At 41.5% G+C, this 23,496-nt stretch overlaps 1 protein-coding gene across 3 annotated transcripts; it reads right to left on the bottom strand.

The window, feature by feature from the left end:
* Window positions 1-28: 28 nt before the first annotated feature.
* Window positions 29-20,083, bottom strand: TM6SF1 (transmembrane 6 superfamily member 1). Of its 3 annotated transcripts, none has more exons than XM_083870723.1 (10): window positions 19,968-20,083; window positions 18,014-18,117; window positions 17,434-17,531; window positions 16,379-16,482; window positions 15,492-15,574; window positions 14,173-14,294; window positions 10,417-10,521; window positions 8,343-8,435; window positions 7,272-7,391; window positions 29-1,713 (listed from the first exon to the last, which is right to left on the bottom strand). In XM_083870723.1, exons 1-10 carry the CDS (start codon window positions 20,057-20,059, stop codon window positions 1,522-1,524), a joined length of 1,113 nt encoding a protein of 370 aa, XP_083726849.1. In that variant the 5' UTR covers window positions 20,060-20,083; the 3' UTR covers window positions 29-1,521. The 3 variants fall into 3 exon arrangements, with proteins under 3 accessions (XP_083726849.1, XP_083726850.1, XP_083726851.1); XM_083870724.1 differs by having other exon boundaries at window positions 29-1,593; XM_083870725.1 differs by lacking the exon at window positions 29-1,713 and adding an exon at window positions 1,836-5,523.
* Window positions 20,084-23,496: the final 3,413 nt, after the last annotated feature.

Here is a 23,496-nt window from a genome sequence, read left to right as displayed (position 1 = left end):
TGTAATAATGTGAGGTATTAATGTAAGTCAAGTATTAAAGCAAAACATTCTGTTAACATGAGTTGACCATAATAGATACAAGTGCAGGTGAGATCTTTATTTTTTCTGTACTTTGCCTTTTCTGGATAACAGGAGGTCATTAAATTCACCTTGAATGTATTCAAAGTTTCTTTAAAGACATCAGAAGTAACATCAGAGGCTCAAATACCTGTTTATGAGCCAGCACGTCCTGTGACAGCCTGGCAGCACTGGGTTTGTTTCCCTGGGAAGAGGCACTGGGATGGAGATATCCCCAAAGCCTGGAGCTGCACCAGGGATGCTGGGTGCCAACAAGCACTGCCTGAGGTGTGCTGTGGTTGTTTTGGACCTGCCCCTTTGACTGGAGGTGTAAAACCTGGAGCCTCTCCTCTGACTGCTGCTGGGAACTGCAGTGTTCAGCAGGAGAGTGTCACAGCCTGAATTTCTCAGTGCTCTGAAGGTCCCCTCGTGCAGGGTGCAAGACACAGGCATGAGAACTGCTTCCTTGTTACTGATTAGGCTTAAAAATAAAATTCTTTCAATCAAAACACCAAGAAGTGAACATTCCCAAATAAAGTGTTTCCAGTTAAAATGTATCAGCTAGTTTCATCTCTGAGAAAGGCACTAGGTGTACTGCTTTTAATATAAATACACATAGAAGGCATAGAAATAGCTGTAATTGCAAATAGAAACATAAGCTGCCCTAAGCAAGGTCGCTGTGTTTGCTACTGCTTGTTTCTGAGCCAGCAGCATTAGCAAAAGTAGCTGCAGAGACACAGCCAAAACCAAAACTCCTCCTGTCTGGAAAGGCACGAGCAGCCTGAGCCCAGTGGCTCACAGTCCTGAGCCCTCTGTGCCCAGCCCACAAGTGCTGGTGAGCACCTGCTCAGCTCCAAGCAGGTGAGCAGTCCTTGCAGAAGTGAATCCTGAAGAGAAATTAACCAAACTATATGATTTGCTTATCATATATGGAGTCCTGCCATAAGAGCAGGACTTGATTGCTTCTTGAAAGATTTCTTGGGATTTTTAACAAGGTTGACCCCACAAGACATACTTTTTTGACAAATAAAACATGTGCATGTGACAGAGTTATGTATGTTAATTTTTCATGCTTCACAGTGCTGACCTTCATGTTGTGCAGTAGCTCTGTGCAGGGACTGCTGGCACTGCTATTCCTCAGCGTGCGGAGGCTAAACACTGACATCATTATTATTATTTAACTTCATGCAGCATTTCTAAAACTGTCAAAGCAGCTTACTCAAAAATAGCTGTGGGAACTGGCAATGCACTGCCGCGCAAAGTCACAATGGTGAGAAGTGGTGCTAAAGGCAGTCGTCTTTATTTTCCCCTTTTCAGTAGGATAAACAAAGCAGGCCGTGCGACTACACAGTTGTGCAATGTTACACATCTCACACGCTTCATTTGGGCTCCATGTGAGCAGTTCAGTTACATCCCAACCCAGTTATATACATAGCCAAGGACAGGAGCTGGAACACAGTTCTGCTATTCTGTTTTTTCTTCTTGTTTTGGTTTCATAAAAAACTCTGGCTTGTTGACACACCTGTAAGCGAAGAGCTGGGGAAGAATCCCATACATTATGTTCAGTATCAGGAAAAATTCTTTTGCTTCTTCAGGGACTCTGTAGATGTAAGGAGTTCGAGCATGAAGAGAAGCACCAATATGGGAAAATTGAGCCTGTGGTGTGTATATAACACATATATTAAAAAAAGGTAAAGTTGATGTATATTTTTGGAAAGATGGCATAATCTGCATGCAAGTCTGCATCTCCAGTGACATTTTCCAAGCCAGCCCTTATTTCAGAATTATCCATCATACTTTTGCACAGTGGTATAAAAATACAGTCTAAACTAAAATCATTAATATCTCGGTGTATGAGGAACTGGAACCATCAGGGACATGGTAAAGAGGTTTGTTTTATGCACATGGTGGCACTGATCATTTCATCAGGTACAGGATTCCACCCTGGCTTTCTGGATCATAATTTGTGCTAGAGGGTCCACGATCCTTCCCCAGAAAAGTGGCCACATCCCTGCAGAGCCCAGTCAGGGGGAGGGCTCTCACCCACCTGCCTGGGAGGGTTGTTGGGAGTTGAGCATCAGTGGGAACAGCCAAACACTCACTCTGAGTAAAGTTAGAAAGTCTTGGAACCTATGTTAGTTCTGATTTGGGTTTGGATGTTTTAATCTTAAATCCAGATTGCTCCAGATTCTGATCCCAGAACTCCTGATGATTTCAGAAAATGTCTGGAGTATTTGGGTTTCAGGCTGGAGCTGTTCTGAAGTATAGACTGAGCATACAATGAAGGTTATAGGCACAGACAAGCTTGCTGGCCTGAAGCATATTTTTAGCATAAACAAACATTTAAAGATAGAAGTGTCAGGATAGTTGGTGTCTTTTGTTTCCATCTGTTACCTGCTATTTCAAGCCACAGCTCATTCACATTAACTATTGTGTGTCCAATTTTTTTATTACTATTTAGTTAGTTAGCAATGGAGGAGATCTGAGAACATAAACATCAATTTGATCATAAGGAGAGCACTGGGACACCAGGATTTTAGGAACATGGAGGACTACACTGCAGCCAAATCACATCCTCTGTTGTGGCTTCAGCAGGAGTCATTTTGGCCTCATGAGAAACATGGTTCTGGTCACAGCAAAGTAGAAGGGGAATATAGTGCAGGTGTTTCAATACACCACCCTAACAAAAGGTTAGGCTGAGACCATCCATCAAAACAGAAATGGAAATCGGTTTTCAGGTGATTCCAACCACCTCAACTGAATTGAGAGAGCTCATTGAGCAAACCTAAGCCAGGAAACAAAGTAATCAACGAAATCAAATACAAACACACTTCAGCAGAGTGCCACTTAGCATGTTTCTGTAAATAGCTATTGCACAGCAAACAGATGTTCAGGGGCACACTGTGAGCAGCCTTTTTATATTGGCCTGCTAATTCTCTCTGTCTCTTGCAGCCCCTTTGTTCTCACCTGCCTGGGGCAGGCCCTGCCCTTGGCACCTGGGTGGGCTTGCTCAGATCCCTGCTACCTCTCCTGGTGTGGAGCCTTCTCAGCCCAGGCAGCCAGAGCAGCTCAGCAGCAAAGCCCTCTCGTGCACAGGGCAGCAGACCCCAGACAGATGGACAGACAGCCACCAGCAGGCAGGAGGTTTGGGCTGTCTGATGTTCCTGCAGACATTGAGAGCCTCTGGGTTGCATTTTAGAGCTTTATCTGGAGTGAACAAGCTGCAAAGCTGCTACTTCTCTGTTAGAGGATTGTGAGGCCTGCCTGTCTGCAAGAGTGGCCAGCTGTGCATCAGGGCAAGTTGATAGTAAATTTCTCAATTCATAGTAAACCTTGTCAGAAGGAGCTGTAAGGGGATGCTTCTGAGAGACCCAGAACTCCCAGAGCCTCCAAGATGCCTGAGTATCTAAGCCTTACTGTGTGGTCTTGTCTCTTACAGGAGTTGTGGCACATTAATGAGCATTAATTGTTGTAAAACCAAAAAGCAGTAGCATGATGTCCTGTCTGTAGCCTACAAAGATTTTTAGTAGTTAATGATGCACCGTATAATGAAGTTATTGTTTATTAGACTTGTTTTGTTTTGCACGGTAACACGTGGCTGCTTCTTCCATTACTGACAAGGATATTTTGGTCTGTAAAGTCTTTTTTTTTTTTTTTTTTTTTTTTTTTTTTTTTTTTTTTTTTTTTTTTAATTTATTTGATTTGCCTTTGTGAAAATTGTGTTATGTCTTTAATCTCCTGTGTTTCTTTTCCATGACTGTTCTCTGCTGCTACCTTTTTTTTTCCCTCTTTTTTTTTTTTCTTACTTGGAGCAGGGGATATGTCTTAAAAGCAGATCTCTCACTCACCAGTAGCCCAGTCCTGCTCTGCCTTCAAGGACCAGGGAGGCTGGCACCAAACCCCTAATTCTGAGCTGTCAGTCCCTGCAGAGCTCTGTGCCTGTGTGCAGTAAGCTGCTGCTCAGTGAGAAAACCTTGAGTCTGTTATGTTACCTCTCTGTGATTGGGGTCTCTCAGCAAATAAGCCATTCCTCGGTGCTTTGTTACTGACCCCCTCTCCAAGTGGAGAATTTTGAGGCTCCAACAAACCCCTGAGCCTTGGCTGAGAAATCAACAAGAAGAGATGCTGCAGGTAACCTTCTAAGGTAGCCTTACATGCCTGACATCCAGCCTTTGTTACCCCAAAGCCTTGGCCACGCTGCTCCTCGGGCATTCCTGCAGCAGTGGGAAGCTGCTGGTGCTGGATGTGGCACTGCCCAGCTTGGCACCTGCACTCTGTGTCTGCCTGCTTCTCACTGACCTGCTTGTCTGTGCAAAGCAGTCTGCATTTGGACTTATTTCAATATTTTTTGCCTTGTTGCCTAATCATAGGCAATATTTCAAGTATTTTTTTTACCCTGCAGTTAAGGACAGAGAAGGATCCAGAAAAAGGTTAGGAGTCCTTCTTCACTCTGTGCCTTCTCTCTAAGACTGACTAAAATCTTAGGCAAAGACTATAATTTTGAAGGGTTTGGACCTGGTCTCATGAGCCAAAAAAAGCCATCAAATAGAGGGGGACTGACTAAAAAAACACGTTCCTTGGGTTTAGGGTCTCTGGTAGACAAGAAGCACTGCAGAAAGTGGCCACCAAAAATGGCAGGGTTATGGAACACTAAGAGGGAAGTGGAGGTCAACTTTCTACATTTGAGAAAACAGAGACATGGGCTGCAGAGAGTTGGTGAGACAGAATGATTTTGGCTGGCAAGGCTGTGGCTCTTCATCCCTTCTCACGTGGCTCACTCACATAGGGAAATGCCAATTTCATTAAGTTCAGAGGCTGTTACAACCCTTTTGTATAATCAAAGCTCCTGGTACTTCACTCATATGAAATTCAAAGAGCTCCTCCTGAAGCTTCAGAAAGTCTAGTAATTATTGGGTCACAACTGGTTTTGGAGTCTGAATGTTAGTAATGGAGTCATTCAAGCTGAGAGTTATTTGTAATTCTGAAAATCAGTAAATGTGTGTCTGTTTGAAAGGCCAGTAGGCACTTTGGAGGTTCTTAGTTTAGATGCATCACATGGTATTTTGTGACTTGTTTTTGTAAAAAGTACATCATAATGATAGAAATAAAAATAATTAAAATCTCCATGTTTCCCATCTGTAGGAGCAGTGTTCATTCCCAGGGAGCAGTGCCCACTGCTTCCATCATCAGATACTTACCTTTATTGGACCTTTGTGTGTGAGAGGAAGCAAAATGTGTTTTGGTAACTACATATGTTTTAATTATCAATTAAACAAGTGTTTTAACTTAAGATAACAGTAGAAAAACCTGTTAATGTGTTATTTGCCTCAAAATGACAAAACACCCAAATAATCTATAAAGAATCCTCAATTCTTTCTCACATGCATTTTGCATCCCAGGTTGGTCACAGTTTACCAAGTCGAATCAGTTAAATCATCTTCACTTGTAGGATGACTGAGGTTCATCCTGCAGTGCATTAAAGTAAAAATGACAAAAAAATGCCTTTCCCAAATGTCAAGAACTGTTTTTTGAAGCAAGATAAAATATGAAGAGTGCACAGCAACACTGAGTTCTCCTAATCAGTTTCTGCCAGCCCACAGCATTTGCTCGTGCCAGGATGAGCTTTAAACAGTGAAATGGGAAATTCTGGGTGTTAGTCTAATGTATAAATGGACATCCTGAGGCTGAACCACAAAGAACAACAGAGGGGTTTTAGACTTCAGCAACAAAGTGTAGCAGTCACACATCTAAAAGGTATAAAGGGCTGTTTAAAAAAGTGACCTTTTGTTACAGGAAACATATAAAAGGGGAAAGAAAAAAAAAACAACAAAAAATCACCTCCAGACTGGGAGGCTGAGCTTTCTGGTAAGTTTGCAAGGCTGTGATAGTCAGCACACTCTGACTTCTGATTTGTCTTGTGTTAAAAAATCTTTGAAGGAGTGGGGGCTTTTCCCTGATTGTCTGGGCAATTTATGGAACCTGAGTAATCTGTCAGTAGAGGAAAGTTCCTGACACAGCCTTGCCTACTTAGCTAGCTTTTGGGGTTTTTTCGCGGGGGGGTTGTTGTTTGTTTTTTTAATTAAATTTTGGCCACAGTTGTACAGTATTTATGATACCTTTAGATATCTAAACTTTCTCATTAACGTTTGCCAGATTCTGTTTTGACATGACCAAACATCATGATAGTTCAAGATTCTCTATAAACTGATAGAGAAGAAAAAAGAAGTCCTGTTCTCTGTGGTAACTGCTCCCAGATAGAAAATGTCACTTCACCCTTCTTATTGGGCAGTTAAAGTGGATTGTAGTTTTTATCCATAATTATCTCAAACCTGAGGAACCAAGTGTTGGTTTGTGTTTGTCTCATAGTGGTATTTGAATTACAGTTGTTGCTGTGTCCCTGTGTTGTCACTATTGTGGCAGGATTATCGTGCTTATTTTCTGCATTGTCTGGATGTTCTGAGTACACACATTTCATTTCCTATGTGCAGAACAAACCAGTTGTCCCTGTGTCTCATCTGTTTAATGCTCATCTGTCTGTCATAAGTCATTTACTAGTTCCTGCTGAATTGTTTTGATCAGTCTTCTCCTAAGCATCAGCCCCATTTAGTAATTAACTACAGTTGTTTATTTAAGAGAACCAGAACAGAATGAGTAAAAGAAATATGATCACTGTCTGCCTTTGGCAACACAAACACAACTGGGTGTTTCTGTGGTTTGTGGCCCAGAAGGTTCCCTGAGTTCTCTCAACATCATCCACTGATCCTGTACATTTTGTGTGACAAGGAGAAACTTTCTCCATTTATATATTTCAAACTACCTACTTGGACAACACATATTATGGAAACAATGTATTGTGCTGTTGTGTTGTGGTTGGGTTTTGTTGGGGTTTTTTTATGATTGTCACAGCTTTAAGATGGGCTTCCTTCATGATCCCAGCTAAAGAGTGCATGGTGCTTAATGAGGTTTAAATGAGCCCAATAAAAACATTGTATAGAAGGAGAGAAGTCTGCTAAAGCAAGAATGTGGTCATTGGAGAGTAGTAGACTTGATTCTTAACTGTCTTAAATTAAGAGATTTTTACAGATTCAAAAGGTGATCGTGGTGATATCAGCACAAAACCTGCATGGGAAGATCAAGCCCTGGGTCCCTTATTGATTCCATAGGTCTCTACTTATTATTATGTAATTAAAAGTGAACGTTTTTCAAAGAAATACCTGAGCTAGTCCTCCAGCATGAATAAGGGTCAAATCAGGCATCCAGGAACAACCAGGCACCAGCAGGCCATACAGAGCAATCACATAGTATGGCACTGAGTAGAACATGTATGCCAGCATCTGCATTTCAAACACAAATATCAGTTGCTTTGCAGTGTGAGGGAGATGCATTTAAAAATCAGTCAGCTGCTTACTGAGAAGTTGAGGCTACTCAAACCCATACTTCTGGCAGCAATGATTCCCAGGCTTTTTTGTCACACTGTTAACTGGATCCAGCTACCCTAAGGTCTCTCCTGATATTGGTGGCTGTTGTCTCCTTGCCCCATCCATATCCCCTTCATCCAGGACACCTATTCCTGCCCCTTATGACCTTGGCCATGCCAAAAAGCATGGCCTGGCTCAACTCCTTGTCCATGCACCACAGGGAGCCTGTGTCAGGCTCCACTGCACTCTCCTTTGGGAGCTGTGGGATACATCCATGCCCCCCCCTTTCCCAGGAAGAACTCATCCAGCAGTGACACTTGGTTTCTGCTCGTTTCCTCACCCCTGTGTCCTCTGACCGCTTTGGGCCTGTCCCCAGGCAGCAGCCAGGCTTGCAAAAGAATGTCAACATCAAATGCTACAGAACTAAAGCACAACATTCCCTCATCTGCAATGCTTTTTGTATGAAGTGCCCTTTTTCAAGAGTCTGTCACTGGGGATGGAAGTGCAGTGTGAGCTTAAGGAATCTAGTTCTACTACACCTTTGTCTTGCTCCATAATTCCAGACTGAAACTCTACTTTGTCTTTCTAAGGAAGGGGAATGAACATAAAAAGCATGCAGATCTGTTTCATGGGCTGTGTTAAAAGAACCCTGGGTAATTAGGATGTGTAGCCCCATGTAACCAATTGTAAACCTAAGTTAAGCTTATCACAACAAGGAGCTGGTATCCCACAATGGCTACAAATGGTACTAGAAAATCCCCTTTAACTTGCCATAAATGATAATTCCCATATTGAACTTGTAATCTCTGAAACCTATGGCTTCATCTTTGCACCAGTTTACAGATCACTCCACGGTCAGTGCTTTACCTGAAGCTTGGGATAGGCAGCAGGATCCTTTATGTAGGGCTCGTGCAGTTGGATGTACAGCCGGCAGAGTTCAGCAGGGCAGTCCAGGGCAATCTGAGAAGAAATTTTAAAACTTCCACTGATCAATTTGTTCTGAAACCAGCTAGCCTGACACGTGTTACCAGCCCTAGAGGTGCACTCGTGGTCTGCACCCTGGAGCTTGCAAAGGTGATCACCAATTAAAAGGTGAAATGCAGCCTCCTCTCAGCTCCTGCTCTAGGGGTTTGTGAGGAAATGCTGCCAGCCTGCTTTGAAGATTTCAACTGGGAGAGAATTTAGTCAGTTGGCTATGCTGCTGTAAAAGTATAATTGCTATTGATTTGCTCTGATAAATAGCCTTTGATTCCACCAAATGAACTTTCCAATGGAAAATTGCTCTAAGAGTGGAAACTTCAGGATAAGCACTAGTTTTAGGATAGCAAGCTATGGATGTAGTCCAAGAAAAGAGCTGCACTGGGACAAGGTAGCAGTGGAGAGCAATGCATGAGACAGGTGTTACTTAAAGTAGTAGTAATTTTTAATAGTAAAGGAGAGATTATTGGATTTTACATTCCCAGAGGAAGAAAAAGTTCCAAATAAACACAGAGATTGCAAAAATAGTTATTTTTCATGGTAGGCCTTAAAACTACTACAAAAAATCTGCTCTAAATTGAGCTAGCAATCCATGTGAGCAGCTATCCCTGTGGCATCGTTAATGCCTGAGCCACAGGGCTGAACAGTAAGTTTTGCACAGCTTGATTTCATGTGCATTTGTTCTGTGACTCTGAGGGGGCAATGCAAAACTTTACAAAGAGTCAATATTCCTCCCTGTTCTTTTCCAACACGGGCATCCAAGAAGCAGGTCTGAGTGGACTATAATGGATTTATTTTTTTGCACAAAATTATGGTTCCTGCACCTTATACAGAGATGTTCAGTTGATCTCTCTATGTATAAGAAATGCCAGTTTGCAATTCCTGCTTGATGAAGGAAATTACCACAGTCTCAAAATCAACAAAATAAAAATTCCTCTGAGAAATGAAATGGGACTGCAGAACCAAGTGAGACCAACGTTTTCCACAGTGAAATTACAGGTAAACCAGCTGATTTAACCTGTATCAGTGGTGCTCTGAAGTAACATGATGTATAAGAAATAAAGCAGTCTGACAAATTAGAAGGAAAAAATGTTTTGGAGAGGCAAGTTTTAAGAGAAACTGGAGGTGAGAAAGGAATGTGAGCAGCACAGCTACAAAAGGACAATCTGCACTAGGTAAATAAAATGTTGCTGGGTATTTATCATCACCTCCTACTTGAATTATTCTAGAAAGGATCAAATCTACAAATCAAGCAAGCAGGCAGTTATCTGAGATGCCTGAACACTTGAGCTGTGCTCACTAGGGTGATACACAAGTTTCATTCTGCTTAAGACAGAAAATGCATCAGAGCTGACAAGGGAATAGATTTACCTGCTACTGGATTTACTCCTGAAAGTATTTTCAGTACTGCTTCCTTCCCTCAGAAATTTTGATTCAATCAACTATGCTTAGAGAGCAACCATTTTTAAAAATTCTCTCTGGGTAAGTAGAAACAATGTGTGTTGTTCAGGTGGATAATTTTTTTTTTTCCTTTTAGGTGGAAACATTCTCCTCTATCTCATGCAGTGTAAGCTAACTTGGTTTTGTATATAATTTTAAATATGCATTACTGCTTAGAAAAACATGAATACAGAATTACTTTAGTTATTTTGGCTCCATGTTCTTGGCCATAAATGGAACCAATGAAAACAGTTTTATATCATGTTGATTTCCTCTTGGGATGCTATTTACTCTGGTGATTGTGCACCTCCTTTTGAAAAACATGCTGCACTCAGCATAAAATAGAGGAGCAAAGCACCGATAGTTATCATATATAATTTATCCTTTTATATCTAAAGCCTGTTTGAACTCAAACGTTACAGGATTTCCCCTGACCACAATATACATGCTTTTTCATCCAGACTTAAATTTAAAAGTTTTAAACTGAAAATTAGCTTAAATTATTAAAATATGTTCAACTTACCATGCCCCTAAATATGCAAAACCCCGTGGCTAGAATGAGGTATGCAGCTAACATTAAATCTATTGGTCTTCTTAAGAGTCCTTTCTTCTGGACTTCCTGAACCACCTGAAACACAGAAGGTGTTTAGTAGGTACATCCTGGTTCCATACACGTGCATTTAACTCCAGATCAGTCACTGCAAAAAGGGTGGAGTGGTGAAACATCATGAAACATCACATCCATCCATTGACTTCAGAGACGGAAAGATTTCCACCTAAAAAGGTGACTCCAAGCTTTGTAGGATATAGTGAGGAAAATTAATCTGAATAAACTCTAGAAATGGATGGATCCAGCTGAAGCCATTTCGATACAGATTAATGTCATTTCAAGCAAGCTAAATCAAATGAACAGTAACTCTGCAATCACCTAAGGCTTTAAAGCAGCATAACTTCTTCAAAATTGTCTTTTTGTAATTGGAAATAATTTGTTTTCTTGAATGTCCCTATGTAGAAAAGCCATGGAAATGTAGGTTTGTCTCAAGCATTTGAAGTTGAATCTAGTATGCTTTGTAAAAGGACTGGGTCCATCTCATCACTGAATGCTGGTTTTCAGCAGCTTGTGACACTATTAAAATCAATGGACTATCACTGGCATAAAATAAAAGCTTTTCTGTGGCTGGTTGAGTCCTCTGATGAGTTCAGTGAGCAAATATTGTATCTTAGTGTGCAATGCAGAAATAGAGAATGAAATGTGTGTGTATGGAGTATATGGAAACCCTTCCCTTTCCCCTTCTATCACTGAACCCTGTGAATTCCTGGGATGGCACTGAGGCACCTCCAGTGTCTGGCTCTGATCCTGTGCCCCCTTTCCTCAGCACAGGAATCCCCCTGCTCAGGGACACAGGGGAGGCTTCACACTGCAGAGCAAAGACCATTTCCATATCCAGAAGGTGGCTTGGGGGAACCCAAGGTGTCTCTCTGCCTACAGAGTAAAACCTACAAAGCCCTTGGGAATAATTTGAGCTACACTTTTTGCACTATGTAGTCACAGACAAAATTATAAACACATCAGAATATCTTTCTGTAGTTCAGAGGGAAAACTTCCCCATGTATATTTGTTACTCATTTCCTCTTCCTTTTTATTGGCCGGTTGTTGGCGTGCAGACAGCAAAAGAAAAACCTGATTTCCTTCCTGTTATACACTTGTGGAATTGTCTCCAAAGTGCAAAACAAAAATTAGGATGTAGGGGCACACAGGATCAAGATACTCACAATAAAGTTATTGAAACAGGAGAACCAATCTTTCAAGCACAATTTCTGAGTAAATATTACAAGAACTGGATTACAGATTAACAAAAATAAGGCTGTGGCAAACATGTAAGTCATTCCTTTCATAACATTTTTTTTCTGGTTTCCTTTTAAAGGGTCTTTTTCAGAAAAAAAGTGACACCTTTGTTTGATTTTCAAACACAAGTAACAGGTTTTGGCAGTATAGTGTCACTTCAGAGTATTCAGAGTACTGGTGTAGGAGTATTTTTAATATTACCTGCAAAGAATGCCTATATTCAAATATTTCTTCCTATTAAAGAAAAAGGTCACTTATGGCTGAGTTACAAATAATTTTCAATTGTAGACTACCTAGGATACTGGAAAGCTGATGTATATTCTTTCCCTTTTTGGATTATGTAGGAAGTTTATAGATATCTATAATCTCCTCTTTTCAAATATTTCAATATTCCTCCTTAAATATTAAATGGATGTGCATATTTACTGTAATCACAAACCTACAATAGAACTTTGTGCTTAGAGGGTTTGGAGACAAAGCCAATTTGAGTGGAAGCAACCTTTGGTGCAGTACTAGTTCGTGAAATTGTCAGGGTACAGAAAACTCACACCTTTTTTCTTTATGTATGCATGCAAACAAAATGAAAATGCAAAGCTTAAAAAAAAAAAAAAAAAAGAAAAAAAGCAGAAGCAAGAATTTGAAAGACAGGATGCACTTTGCTGACAGGCCTCAGCTCCAGAGTAGTTTTTCCTTACCTTTCTTTTACCCAGCAAAGCCCCATCACCCCATGGTAAATTGAATTAGATGTTAAGAACCCTGGCTAAGCAGAGCTGGCCTGCCACGGGTTTCCCATGTACTACAAACAATGTTGAACTCTGCACGGATCTCTGCAGCCCCAGGGATTCTTTTGTGCTGCAAGGAAGTGAGTAGGCACACTTTGCAATTTCTCTCACTTCCAGGAAAAAGCTATTTTCCATAACTTCTGAGAGGCTTCTTACATCATCAGTTTTAAGGAATTGGAATAATCTTGTGTGCTGTCTGTAAAAGTCAGTCCCCTCAGAATTCATGTACAAATCTGAATTTGTATATTAATTTTGTCAAAGAATTTTAAATTATATTAAACTTTTTCTGAGCTGATATACTTGCAGATAAATCTGCTGGGCTTTGTAAAGACTGCAGCACAGCTTGGCTTGATTCCAAGTGAGGGCATAGCTCCATTCCACTCCCCTGCACTCTCCCCTCTATTAGAAAACAACCAAAACTTGAATATCTCTGCTCTGCCTCCACAGTGATTATTTTTTTAAACTAACTGATTTCTAATAATATTACAGCAATGTATATCTTGGCCAAGAGAATACACTTTGCCTCTGTTGCTTTCATGTAAGTATTTACCTATATACTAACAATAACCTGTTTAAAACCCTTGTTACACTTTCCTCCTAAATCTTTTAATGCCAACTCTGAATAATTAGAGTTTTGAAAAGTTTAACTTTACAGCTAATTCCAAATGATCTACTGATATATTCAGGACCTACAATCATTAGCTCACTGATTAGTGGCATTACACACAATTATTTCCTGGAAACAATTCTTAATTTGGGACTGAAAGAGTCGCATGAAAAATTCATGAGTTAAGATTTAAAGGCATGCTCATATATGGAGCATAATTTACCTGTGAAGATTAAATACAACTTCTGAAAAACAAACAGCTTGGCTGGGCTATGAGGTCTCAGTGAAAGGAATCAAGGCTTTTTCTATAACCTTCTGGGCAAGGAAGTTTAGGTTCCAAGAAAGTATTCACAAAGAAGTGCAATGTTAAATTTTCAGGTCACCAGCTTTTCCTACACTCCCTTTTTGAAATAGAATACTAAATCTAATAAAACAGTGCATAAACTATTAATGCATTGTTTTGATGGCTCAGTTAATCTTATTACAACCCATCTAGTTATTTCAAAGGCAAAACCCTAAAAAGTTTTAAGTAAACATTTTTACAGATTTTTTTTAAGGAAATGTGTAAAGAATTTTTGTATCAATTTATGTACAGTGTCTCATCTGTAAAATCTAATATTACAGAAAGCACATACAAAAATTATTAAATTACATGAAATCTGTAAGTTATCTGCAGAAGAGTATTTTCCTGCAGTGTTCCTACAGGATTCTGTGGTGCTTTATGAAGCTGGTAAATGCCAGTATTTTCATCAGCTAAGAAACTGAAACAGACAGAAACTGAAAAGATAGAAGGGAGAAACACAATTACACCTATGAATGGGTTCTTTACTCTAGACATGAGATCCTTTCCCTTTTTCTTTATTCCACCATAATGAAATAGTCCTGCAGTATTGATATTTTTGCAGTCTTCAGAGCCAGACAGCAATTGTCGTAAGAGTGAACAGTCACAGCACATTCCCTGCTCACCAGGGGACCCATAAAAACCAGAACCAGCAGATTTCAGCTGCCCTCACAGTAGCCAGGACTGAAATACAACAGAATTACCTTGACTGGAGTGTCGTGAGTCACTGAAGGTTGGTTATAAATTCTGAACCCAGCCCATATGGGGAGGCAGATATACGGGACACTTAGGAAAATAGCAGGACACACTTTTGCTCCATATTTACCTGTTAAAAATATATATTAGAAGATTTATGAGAATTTGTAAGCTCTGTTGCAGAAGGATTTAAAAATATGCCATGTAATATCAAACCTGAAGCAAGTATGATAATGTAAACAAACATAAAACATTAGAAATCACTGTTAAAACACAAATCATCTTGAAAATCACATGCTCAAGAGAAGTAGAGACACAGGTTACAGAGAGCCTATGAGACATTTCAGAATTAGGGACTTTTTGAGAAGATGGGAAGCTACATCTGCCACTCTGCATTAGGTAATTCTATAGGATGGAACAGCTTTCAAACCTCCCCTCAAATAGAGACCTCATTCTTTTTGAAATGGGGAAAAAAAAAAAGCATCCCTTTTTCAAGATCTGATACTGCATTTGTTTTCCAAAGTTCTGATTTCTCACAGGCCTGTACTGAGGACAAAACTTTCAGAGAGCTCTCCTCAGCCTCAGGTAAACCAGGAAAATGTGTGTGTTTGGCACTGGCTGCTCTGTGTGTCAGAAGGGAAGGTGGCAGACATGCTCTTGAGAGGCTTTCTAAGAAGAAAGAGGAAGGGACAGTCACACTAAACCTGCTGTTTTCTGTGGTGAGTGTTATCTTCAGAGGAGGGAGCTGGGCTGGCCCCAGCCTGCACCATGAATATTCCTCCTCCTGGCATAAAAAGCAGGACCAAAGTGACCTTCCCAAAAGCTGACTGCAGGATTTGGACACATAAACATTTTGGTAACATCTAGGAATGTTAAATTTAGTTTGAAAACAGAGTAACTTCCAGGTTTTACTTTTAAAAGTTATTTGAGTGCCTCTTGTAAGCTGCTGGAAAGTCAGACTTCTAAGCAAATCAGAAATTTTATGCAAAGTAAAATTTATATTTTTATGATATTAAGAGACCTTACTGTCTCATGACTTAAACCTGGTTTAGATGAAAGCCTTTTAGATTTATCAAAACACAATATTTTCTTTTCTTCCCCTTGAAAGCAAAGTAAATCTAGAGGGCTTTTTTTCCCCCAGTTGCCATCTTTTCTTCTTCATATTTAAATTTTAGAATATCTTGTGTCTCTTTACTGATATTCCTAAAATTCCTCTTTCGTATTATTACAGAAATGAACCAACACTGCACTAAAATATAAATAGCACAATGCTGAATTTAGAAAATGTTTCACAGGAAAAAGCTGGTCACATAAATTGCTTCCTTACCCACAATATTTCCAGGCATAAAGACAATGATGCTCATGATAATGGAACCCAGCCAGTAGAGACCAATGGTTCTATAGCTTTGCCTATTTACAAAAGAAAACAAGACATAATTATTGAACTTTTTCTAAAAATTCTCTACCCTATATATTATACTAATTTTCTGTGGTCTACTTTAGCAAGCAGAGGCTTTTAAAATCTGTACCACAAGTCAAGAGTGGATTGTTGCCTCTGAGAGGGGTCATGGAGAAATCCTACATTTGTGTGGGACAAGGTTATCACACAGACAGTACAGGCTTTGGGCAGACTCAGTTATTTGCCATTTTGACACTCCTCTGAAGGCTGACTTTGTGAGACTATAAACCAATCAATAATTAATTTCATACTGTTAATGCTACTATTACCAGCAGGTACATTTGCCTCTGGAACTTAATTACTTATTCTTTTAAACGCTTTATTCAACAGCAAGAAGCATAAGAATTTCTAGAAATAACCATTTGCTCTTAAACTTCATGTAACAGGGATGAGAGATCATGATGCTAAACAATACATTATTCCTATAATAAATTTTTTATTTGAAAAACAAGGTTTTTTTCACAAATGCTTTTAATGCACATCATCTCTCAGCTTTTAGCTAACACAAAGCCATGCAGATGTGCTACACTCTGCTTCAGGGTGAAGATAGGACATATCTCCATGCATTTTCTGGGCTTATTCAGCTGAGAGGAAGGGTAACTTGGCAAGGGTAGAATCCCTGAAAGCAACGAAATTTTAACAGCATTGCTTTGGCCTACAACATGAAACCACCCCGAAATAAAAATCTAAATACTGCATGGAAAAGAAAGGCCTTTGTAGGCTATGTGAGGATGCAGTGCCCAGGTGAGACTCACTCCCAGGCAATAGCTGCCACCATCAGCAGGTACATCAGGTAGTGCGCGGAGCCGTCCCAGTAGCAGATGACGTGGCCATAGGCAGTGTTCAGGTAGGGCTCACCCTGGGGAAAGACACAGGGCTGGGAGCAAGAGTGACAATCCACAAAGAACAGCAAGAAACAAGTTCAGAAAACTAACTGCCGCTCCTTCAAGCAATGGTATGACTTCTGACTGACAATACACATTTCCAAGCACTGACCTGACCTGGGTAGGATCAGGTGTAGCTGAGTTCTACATTTGCAATAAAGGGTGAAAGATGGAAGGAGAAACTCCTCTGTGTGTGACTGTCAGCATTACCCTGCCACTTTATGAAGATGTGACTTTTTCATATTTTAGTGCTAAAAAACTACAAAGTAAAGATAGATTTAGCATAGAACAAATACAGATATATTTAGCAACCCAGAGACCCAGAGCAGCACTGAATATATGGATGTCGACGTATAACCTTGTAGGGCCCAACTCATTCCATGCTTAAGTTCATGGAATCTTTTCAATGACTTCAGTGACTTTCCTGTCAAGCTCTTACTGAGCTATTTTTGGTGGATGTTGATATTTAGCCGCCAACAGATTCTGCTGACTGGGTATCTGGCATCATCATTTTTTAACTCTACTTTAATTCCTTTTAGTAAAGTGATTAGGCAAAAATAAAGGAGCAATTTTGTTTTCTTCTTGGTAACACATTTCAGTGTGGTAACTCAGCCACTCCTGAGTGCTATCTGTGGTTTTCTGCAGCCATGTGCAGTCCCTTCAATTCCCACAGAAGTTAACACAGAGCAGTGTTACTGAAGTTAAGTGTAACAACAATGGAGCTTGAAAGCCACATTATTTCTCCCAAATGAGTCAGTAGATTGCAAGTCAATGAAGGTTTTATCCATAACAATAATGAAGCAGGTCAACTACAAAATTCAAGACCATTTTGAATGTGTAAGTGGCTATTTTTCTGTGATAATTTCTACACCAAGTTATTTATAGTGAAGATTTTATTTACATTTGTAAGTCAAACTATTATTTACCTCTCTCAAGTAATGAGTCATGAATCCATCAATAATTCCATCCTGTTCCAGTCCAATTATTAGATTCACTACACTGGTAAAGGCAAATACAGCATAAACTGTAAGAAGAAAAAGGGGGAAAAATTAATAAATACTTGGAATAACACAATTGCTTCACAGTCCAATAAATTGTCAGGCAGAGACCTATTGAACTGGATGTGTCAGCTTTGAGGTCACAGACATTTAACACATTATATGATTTGCCCATATAGCTCAGGATTTTTTAATTAGTGGTTGGTCAGCACAGCTCTTAGGAAGCTTTTCTGAGGAAGGTGAAATTCTGTAGAGCTGTAGGCACAGCCTCCAAGGAAGGTCAGTGTCTGCAGAAAGGACAGTGCAGCCTTTCAAAAATCTCGGGCACATGAAGTTTACAGCCATGACCGTGGTCATCACTTGCAAAGGAGAAAGGACAACAGAAAGGAGGCGGAGAGGAAAACAGGACTTGTCATTTTTGCAGGTGGGCAAGGCAAAGTGCACGAGGCACAGCAGCCCAGAGCAAAGCTATGAGTGAGCCAGGACATGCAGATTTACCAGGACATACCATAAAACAGAGGGTCCTTGGGTGGCTTTCTCTTGACAAGAACACGAGCTGACAGAGCAATAAGAACCAGAACCAGCAATCCAACTGCAACAATTACCCAGGAACTGTAACAGTATGTAAAAATAAATAAATAAATAAATAAAGATAGAATTTAAAAGAAAAACAGAATTTTGCTTTGTCAGCCAGCTGTCCTCAAATGCACATACTCATAAAGTAACTTTTAATAATTTAAAATACAGATTTTAAAGTTTATTGCATAGTTTGCCATAGTATTCATCCTATAGTTCTGCAGAATTTATGTGCCTCTCTTTTCACATGTGATCAGCTAAAAAAAGAAAATACGAAAATAACTAGATAATATATCCTGAAATCTAGATTTGTCTGACTAAAAGCAGTTTTCACAGTAAAATAAACAGAAACTATGGGAAAGTTAGAGAGCAATGAAAGATGAGGATCAAACCCACAGACATTTCAAAGCCAAAAAGGATCATTAGGGATGTTTTGTTTAACCTCAGCAATGAATTATCTATTCAGGAAATTACAAATTCAAAAATAAATCACATCAGTCCCATGGAATAGGAGTAGGAGTGTGGGGCACCTCTGATGGATCTGGGTTACTGTGCAGTTATGGAAGTGCTACCAGAGGTCTCTCCAGCCCTACAAGGCAGGACCACTTGAGCAGCTTCAGTGACCAGCACAGGTGGGCTCAGGCAAAAGGATCTTTTCCCTGGAGATGGAGCTATAATGTTACTGCATGAACAGTGGGAGTGGCATAAAGCACAAAAAATCTTTGGCACAAAGCAAATTTGTCTCCTTCCCCAAGAAAACGCAAGCTAGGAAAATCAGTTCTAAATTGTTTCATAGATTCAAGGGTGTAAATTATCTTTAGTTCTCTTTAGGGTAAGATTCTTCTCCTCAGTCTTCACTTTTGTCCTTGTGCAAGGGGGAAAAATGGAGGGGAAAATCAGGTAAAGTCCAGAAACATAAGCTAAAAATATCTGGGACATCATTTTATACATAGTACCACCCTGTATCAAGAAAACAAGTTGTGTACGAACAAATTATATTGTGATAATAACAAACTTAGAGAAACTTGACTTAAAATTATGGCAAAGAATTTGCAATACCAAATATTTCAGAACATATACACACATACTTGCTAAGTCAGGTTGAGCAGTACTAGCTTGTTGATTTATTTTAAGCTTTGAATCTTCTGCTAGTCTGTTTTCCCAGTGATGAATTTTTTTCACACCATTACAGCTGTTAATATTGCAGCGACTTTTCACTGCAGTCTATCAATTTGAAATAAATATTGGCAGCTAATCAAGTAAGTCACCATGTGTTATTTGACATTACTCTAGCAATGAGAGACAAAAAAATTCAGTTATGGGCCAGAAGGAGGAAAATGAGGAAGGAACAGATGTAGCAAAGCCCGAAAAACAAGAAGCAAATATTTGTGCAGTAAAGTTGCAAAACACCCCGGGCTGTGGGATCACAAAATACCACACGGACCTTTGAGCGAAGCGGGTTTTGCCGTGAGGAAAGACTTTCCTTTTCTAGACTGCGGTTCCTGCCGGGATCCCGGCTCTTGGCAGAGTGAGGGCACGGGGTCATTTCCAGCGACACCCGGGGGCAGCCGGGGCTGGGGAGTGCCCGGGGCTGCCGCTTCTCCCTCTCGCTGTCACACAGGATCGCCTTTTGCTCGCCCATGTCCGGGCCCTCGGCGGCACCGCCGGCCCGGGAGCCGCACAGGAGAGCCGGGACGCGCTCCGGGCGGTGATGGCCACCGGCACCGACAGAGTCCCGAGCCCGGCGCCCGGGCTCGCCGCATCCCGCCGGGCTCTGTCAGAGGACCGGGCAGGACCCGGCCCCGCTCCGCCGCCCGCCCCGTCCCGCCCGCCCCGCGCCGCCGGTGCAACCCCCGCCGGGCCCGTCCCGTCCCGTCCCGCCTCACCTGCCGGTGGCCGCCAGGCAGTTGAAGAGGTAGGTGACGGGGATGGCGGTGAGCGAGAGCACGAACACGCCGGTGGCGGCCGAGGCGCTCATCCCCGCGGCGGGAGGCGCCCTGCGCACCCCGGCCCAGCCCAGCCCAGCCCGGCCCAGCCCAGCCCAGCCCAGCCCAGCCCAGCCCAGCCCAGCCCAGCCCGGCCCAGCCCGGCCCCGCGGGTCCCCGAGGCGCCGCCCGCCCCGCGCTGCAAAGGTTAAATCCGCCTCGGAAACCGGAGCCGCCCGGCGCTCCCCCGGCGGTTCGGGGAGCGCTCCGCCCGCCCCGGGCTCGCCCCGCTGCCCTCGCCCCTGTCCCGGGCTCGGGGACTGCCCGACGGGCGGTGCCGCTCTCTGGGACGGGCGCTGCTCCGGTGACCGACGGAGGGACGTGCCGAGGGGCTGCCGTGACAGCCCAGCTGAGCGCAGCGACAGCGGCGCCGCGGGTTCACCGCGGGCTGAAGGCGCGGCGAGGGACCGGGGCGGTGACAGCCCGGGCGAGGGGACCCGCGATGGGATCCGGTCTCATCAGAGACGGTGCATGGAGAGAGGGTCCCTTGGCCCGGCTAGTGCGGAGCTGCCTGAGAAACCCGTAAAAAAATTATGCATGTCCTTCGCGTCAGTATTTAGCTGGGTTATTAAGAACAAGGACAAGGCGTTTATTAACAACAAGAACAAGGGGTTAAGGTGTTCTTAAAAGGCTGAGGGAAAAAAGAGTTCGTCTTTTCCATTTAAGTGCCAAAAAAAAAACCCTAGCAAAAACAAGGTACATGTTTGACTTTATCCATCAACCTTTTCTTTCTGGCTTCAAACTTTGCCCAAAGCTCAACATCAACACTGAAGTGTCAGAGGCAGAACGAGCCTTGTGTGCAAGGCAAACAGGAACAAAAACCGCTGTTCCTCGAAGTTACTGAGCGTTTAATTCCAGGACATTGGCAAGTGAGAATGTGTTGCTTGAAAAAACCAGCAAATGCACTTCTAGCATGCCAGGCAAGCTCTTTCTGGAAGAATTAACGCTGTTGTAAAAGCACCCTCTGCAATAATGGGCACAATTCAGACCCCTTCGTGTTGAAATGATACAAAGGAGGACTGCTGAGGTGGCTGAGGAAACAGGGTACCTGCCTGCCAGGAAAGGCTGAAGAGCTTGGCTCAGAGTGCTCTCTGTAAATGCTTGAGGAGTTAACACCAGCCAGAGGAAAGAACTCTTTAATTTGAAGGACAAAGCTGTGAAGAAACTGTCACTAGCTTTCAGAAACAGCTATGAGCAATAAAGGGTATCCTAAGTGTTTTACAGTAAATTTGGTCAGTTTAAGCAATAGACTAATTGATATACCTCTCACAGAAAGGAACTTGGTGACCCAGAGTATATCTATGTCCTATATATTTATACAAGCAAATTCTTGCATTGTTATTTCAAGTGAGAAAGATCTACAATCTGGCCATGGGTACACAAAGGGGTTAAACCATGCTCAATCGAACTATCTGGTAAAAACATGATGCAACTCCTAAAAGTAATTTAGTCCACCCAAGTGTCAAAATTGCCATTGGATGAGTCAGGGCTAAATTTACCACCTCCAAATGCCTACCTTTCAATGCACAGCCGGTTTACTTCTCAAGATTTCAAATGTATAGGCTGCTTATTTGTATGCAGCTGCCACAGCCCAGTCTCAAGATTCACGTCTCAAGCTTCACTTCTCGGTTCTTGTGTCCCTGAAGTCAAACACTATATGGGAAACTTCTGCCTTACCACTCTGCCAGCATATTCCAGCTCTGATTTGCATCCAGCTTGTTCCTCAAGTCCTATTTAAACTTCCAAGTAGAAAATATCAAGGCACATCCCGTGGTAATCACATAGCAACTCAACAGCAGAGATGCATTGTTTGAGTCTTTTGTGTTGAGATCTATCCACTTTTGATTAGAAAAATAATTATGAGCATCTGGTTTGAAGTGTTTGTTCAAAGGGCATGTTTTCCCCTTTCATTTTCATCTCTCACCCTATGAAAGAGACATTAGTGATCCTTCCAGCTCCATTGTTCCTTTCTGTGTCCTGATACAGAGGCCCCCAAGTCCACCCATGATAGTGCTGAACATGTGGATTCTGGTGTGCCACACTTCCCATACCAGAAATCTCTTCTTTTCTCGCTACAGTTCCTTCTAACTCTGGCCTTCCTGCTCCGTGCCAAAATATCCTGGCTTCTATTTCAGGCTTTAGGAAGAAAATAAAACCACCAGCATTCTTGATGACTTTATTTTTACAGATGAAACCAATTCTAGAGAAAAAGGAAAACTTGCTCGGTTGGCACAGTCCAAAACCACTGACCAACTTCCCCAAAAGCAAATAGTTCAAAATTTGGCTTAAGTTAGAAATTAAGTCAAAGAGTAAACCATCTCACTGATCAAACAACACCCTCACTTGAAAACCAGGAGTCCTCAAAAACTAACACATGCATTTTTTGACAACTCCAAGTGTTCTTGTGGGGGAGGAAGGGGAAAGAAGAACTTCAACTTCAACTGCTTGTAACACCACCCTCTATTCACATGTACCAGAACAGTGATATAAAAATGAAGGTAGGAATGGGGTGTCTTTAACAACACAATTACTAATCAAAGTGTTATATGAACACAGTGTTGATAAGCTGCTGTCACCAGAATAAATGTAACCTCCCAGCTCCCTGTCACATACTCAACTATATTCATTTCTTGATGTTGCAAAATATTTTTTTTCTTCCCCCTGCCCCGATTTTATAAATGGAAACATCATGATGAGACATGTGAATGCCCCTAACTTGTAGAAAATAAAACAATTATTTAACTATTTAGCAATATTAGATGTCAGGATAAGATTGAAAAGTACATATATCCTACACAAACCAGTGAAGCTTAGGAAAGCAAAATGGAGTGATGAAAACATGAAAATGGAGACTCCTTCCCATGCAGAAATTGTCAGAGGATCACATTTATTGACAAAAAGAGATTCCTAGAGATCTGAACTTATGTTTCATCTGAAAGATAGTCTCTTCAGCAGCACAGTGCCAAAACTGGTGATCCTTGACCACACTGCAACATCCTTGTGTCAGAAGCTACGTAATTTCTGTCTAGATAATAATTTTAAAATAGGCAGCCCAACTCTCTGTCAAATCACAAGTATCAGCCTTATGCCACATGTCAGATTCCTCTGGGAATCCTGGCCACAGCAAGAAGCCTGTTCCATTTGTGTGGCCCCTCAGCGGGCAAAGCTCAACTCAGGAGCAGTAAATATCCTTGGGCTGATGTTTGTTGGCTTCTTGATTAGAACATTAATCATTTCTTATCAAATGGAAGTTATTTCTCTCCAGTCTCTGTACTAAATGGTGGCAGATCAGTTCTGATGTCAGGACTGAAAAGGCATTTGTAAGTGTGCCAGCAAAAGAATACTGTGAGAATATAAAAATAGGTAATTTATTAATGGTCAGCTACAAAGTAGGAGATTAACTGGCCTTTAGGTCTTTGTGTCTACTTTT

This window comes from Zosterops lateralis (genome assembly GCF_965231275.1).
Source record: "Zosterops lateralis genome assembly, chromosome: 13".
In the NCBI taxonomy this organism is placed as follows: Eukaryota; Metazoa; Chordata; class Aves; order Passeriformes; family Zosteropidae; genus Zosterops; species Zosterops lateralis.
Note: the sequence above shows the minus strand (reverse complement) of the source record. Positions and strands in the feature narration are given on the sequence as shown.

What these genes read in the sequence shown, in the direction of transcription:
- TM6SF1 (XM_083870723.1), bottom strand. Translation starts at nt 20,059, where the DNA reads ATGAGCGCCTCGGCCGCCACCGGCGTGTTCGTGCTCTCGCTCACCGCC. An exon ending in TGACTCATTACTTGAGAGAG is followed by an intron (nt 16,483 to 17,433) that starts GTAAATAATAGT and finishes GTCTTTCCCCAG; the next exon opens with GGTGAGCCCTACCTGAACAC. An exon ending in TATGCCTGGAAATATTGTGG is followed by an intron (nt 14,295 to 15,491) that starts GTAAGGAAGCAA and finishes TATTTTTAACAG; the next exon opens with GTAAATATGGAGCAAAAGTG.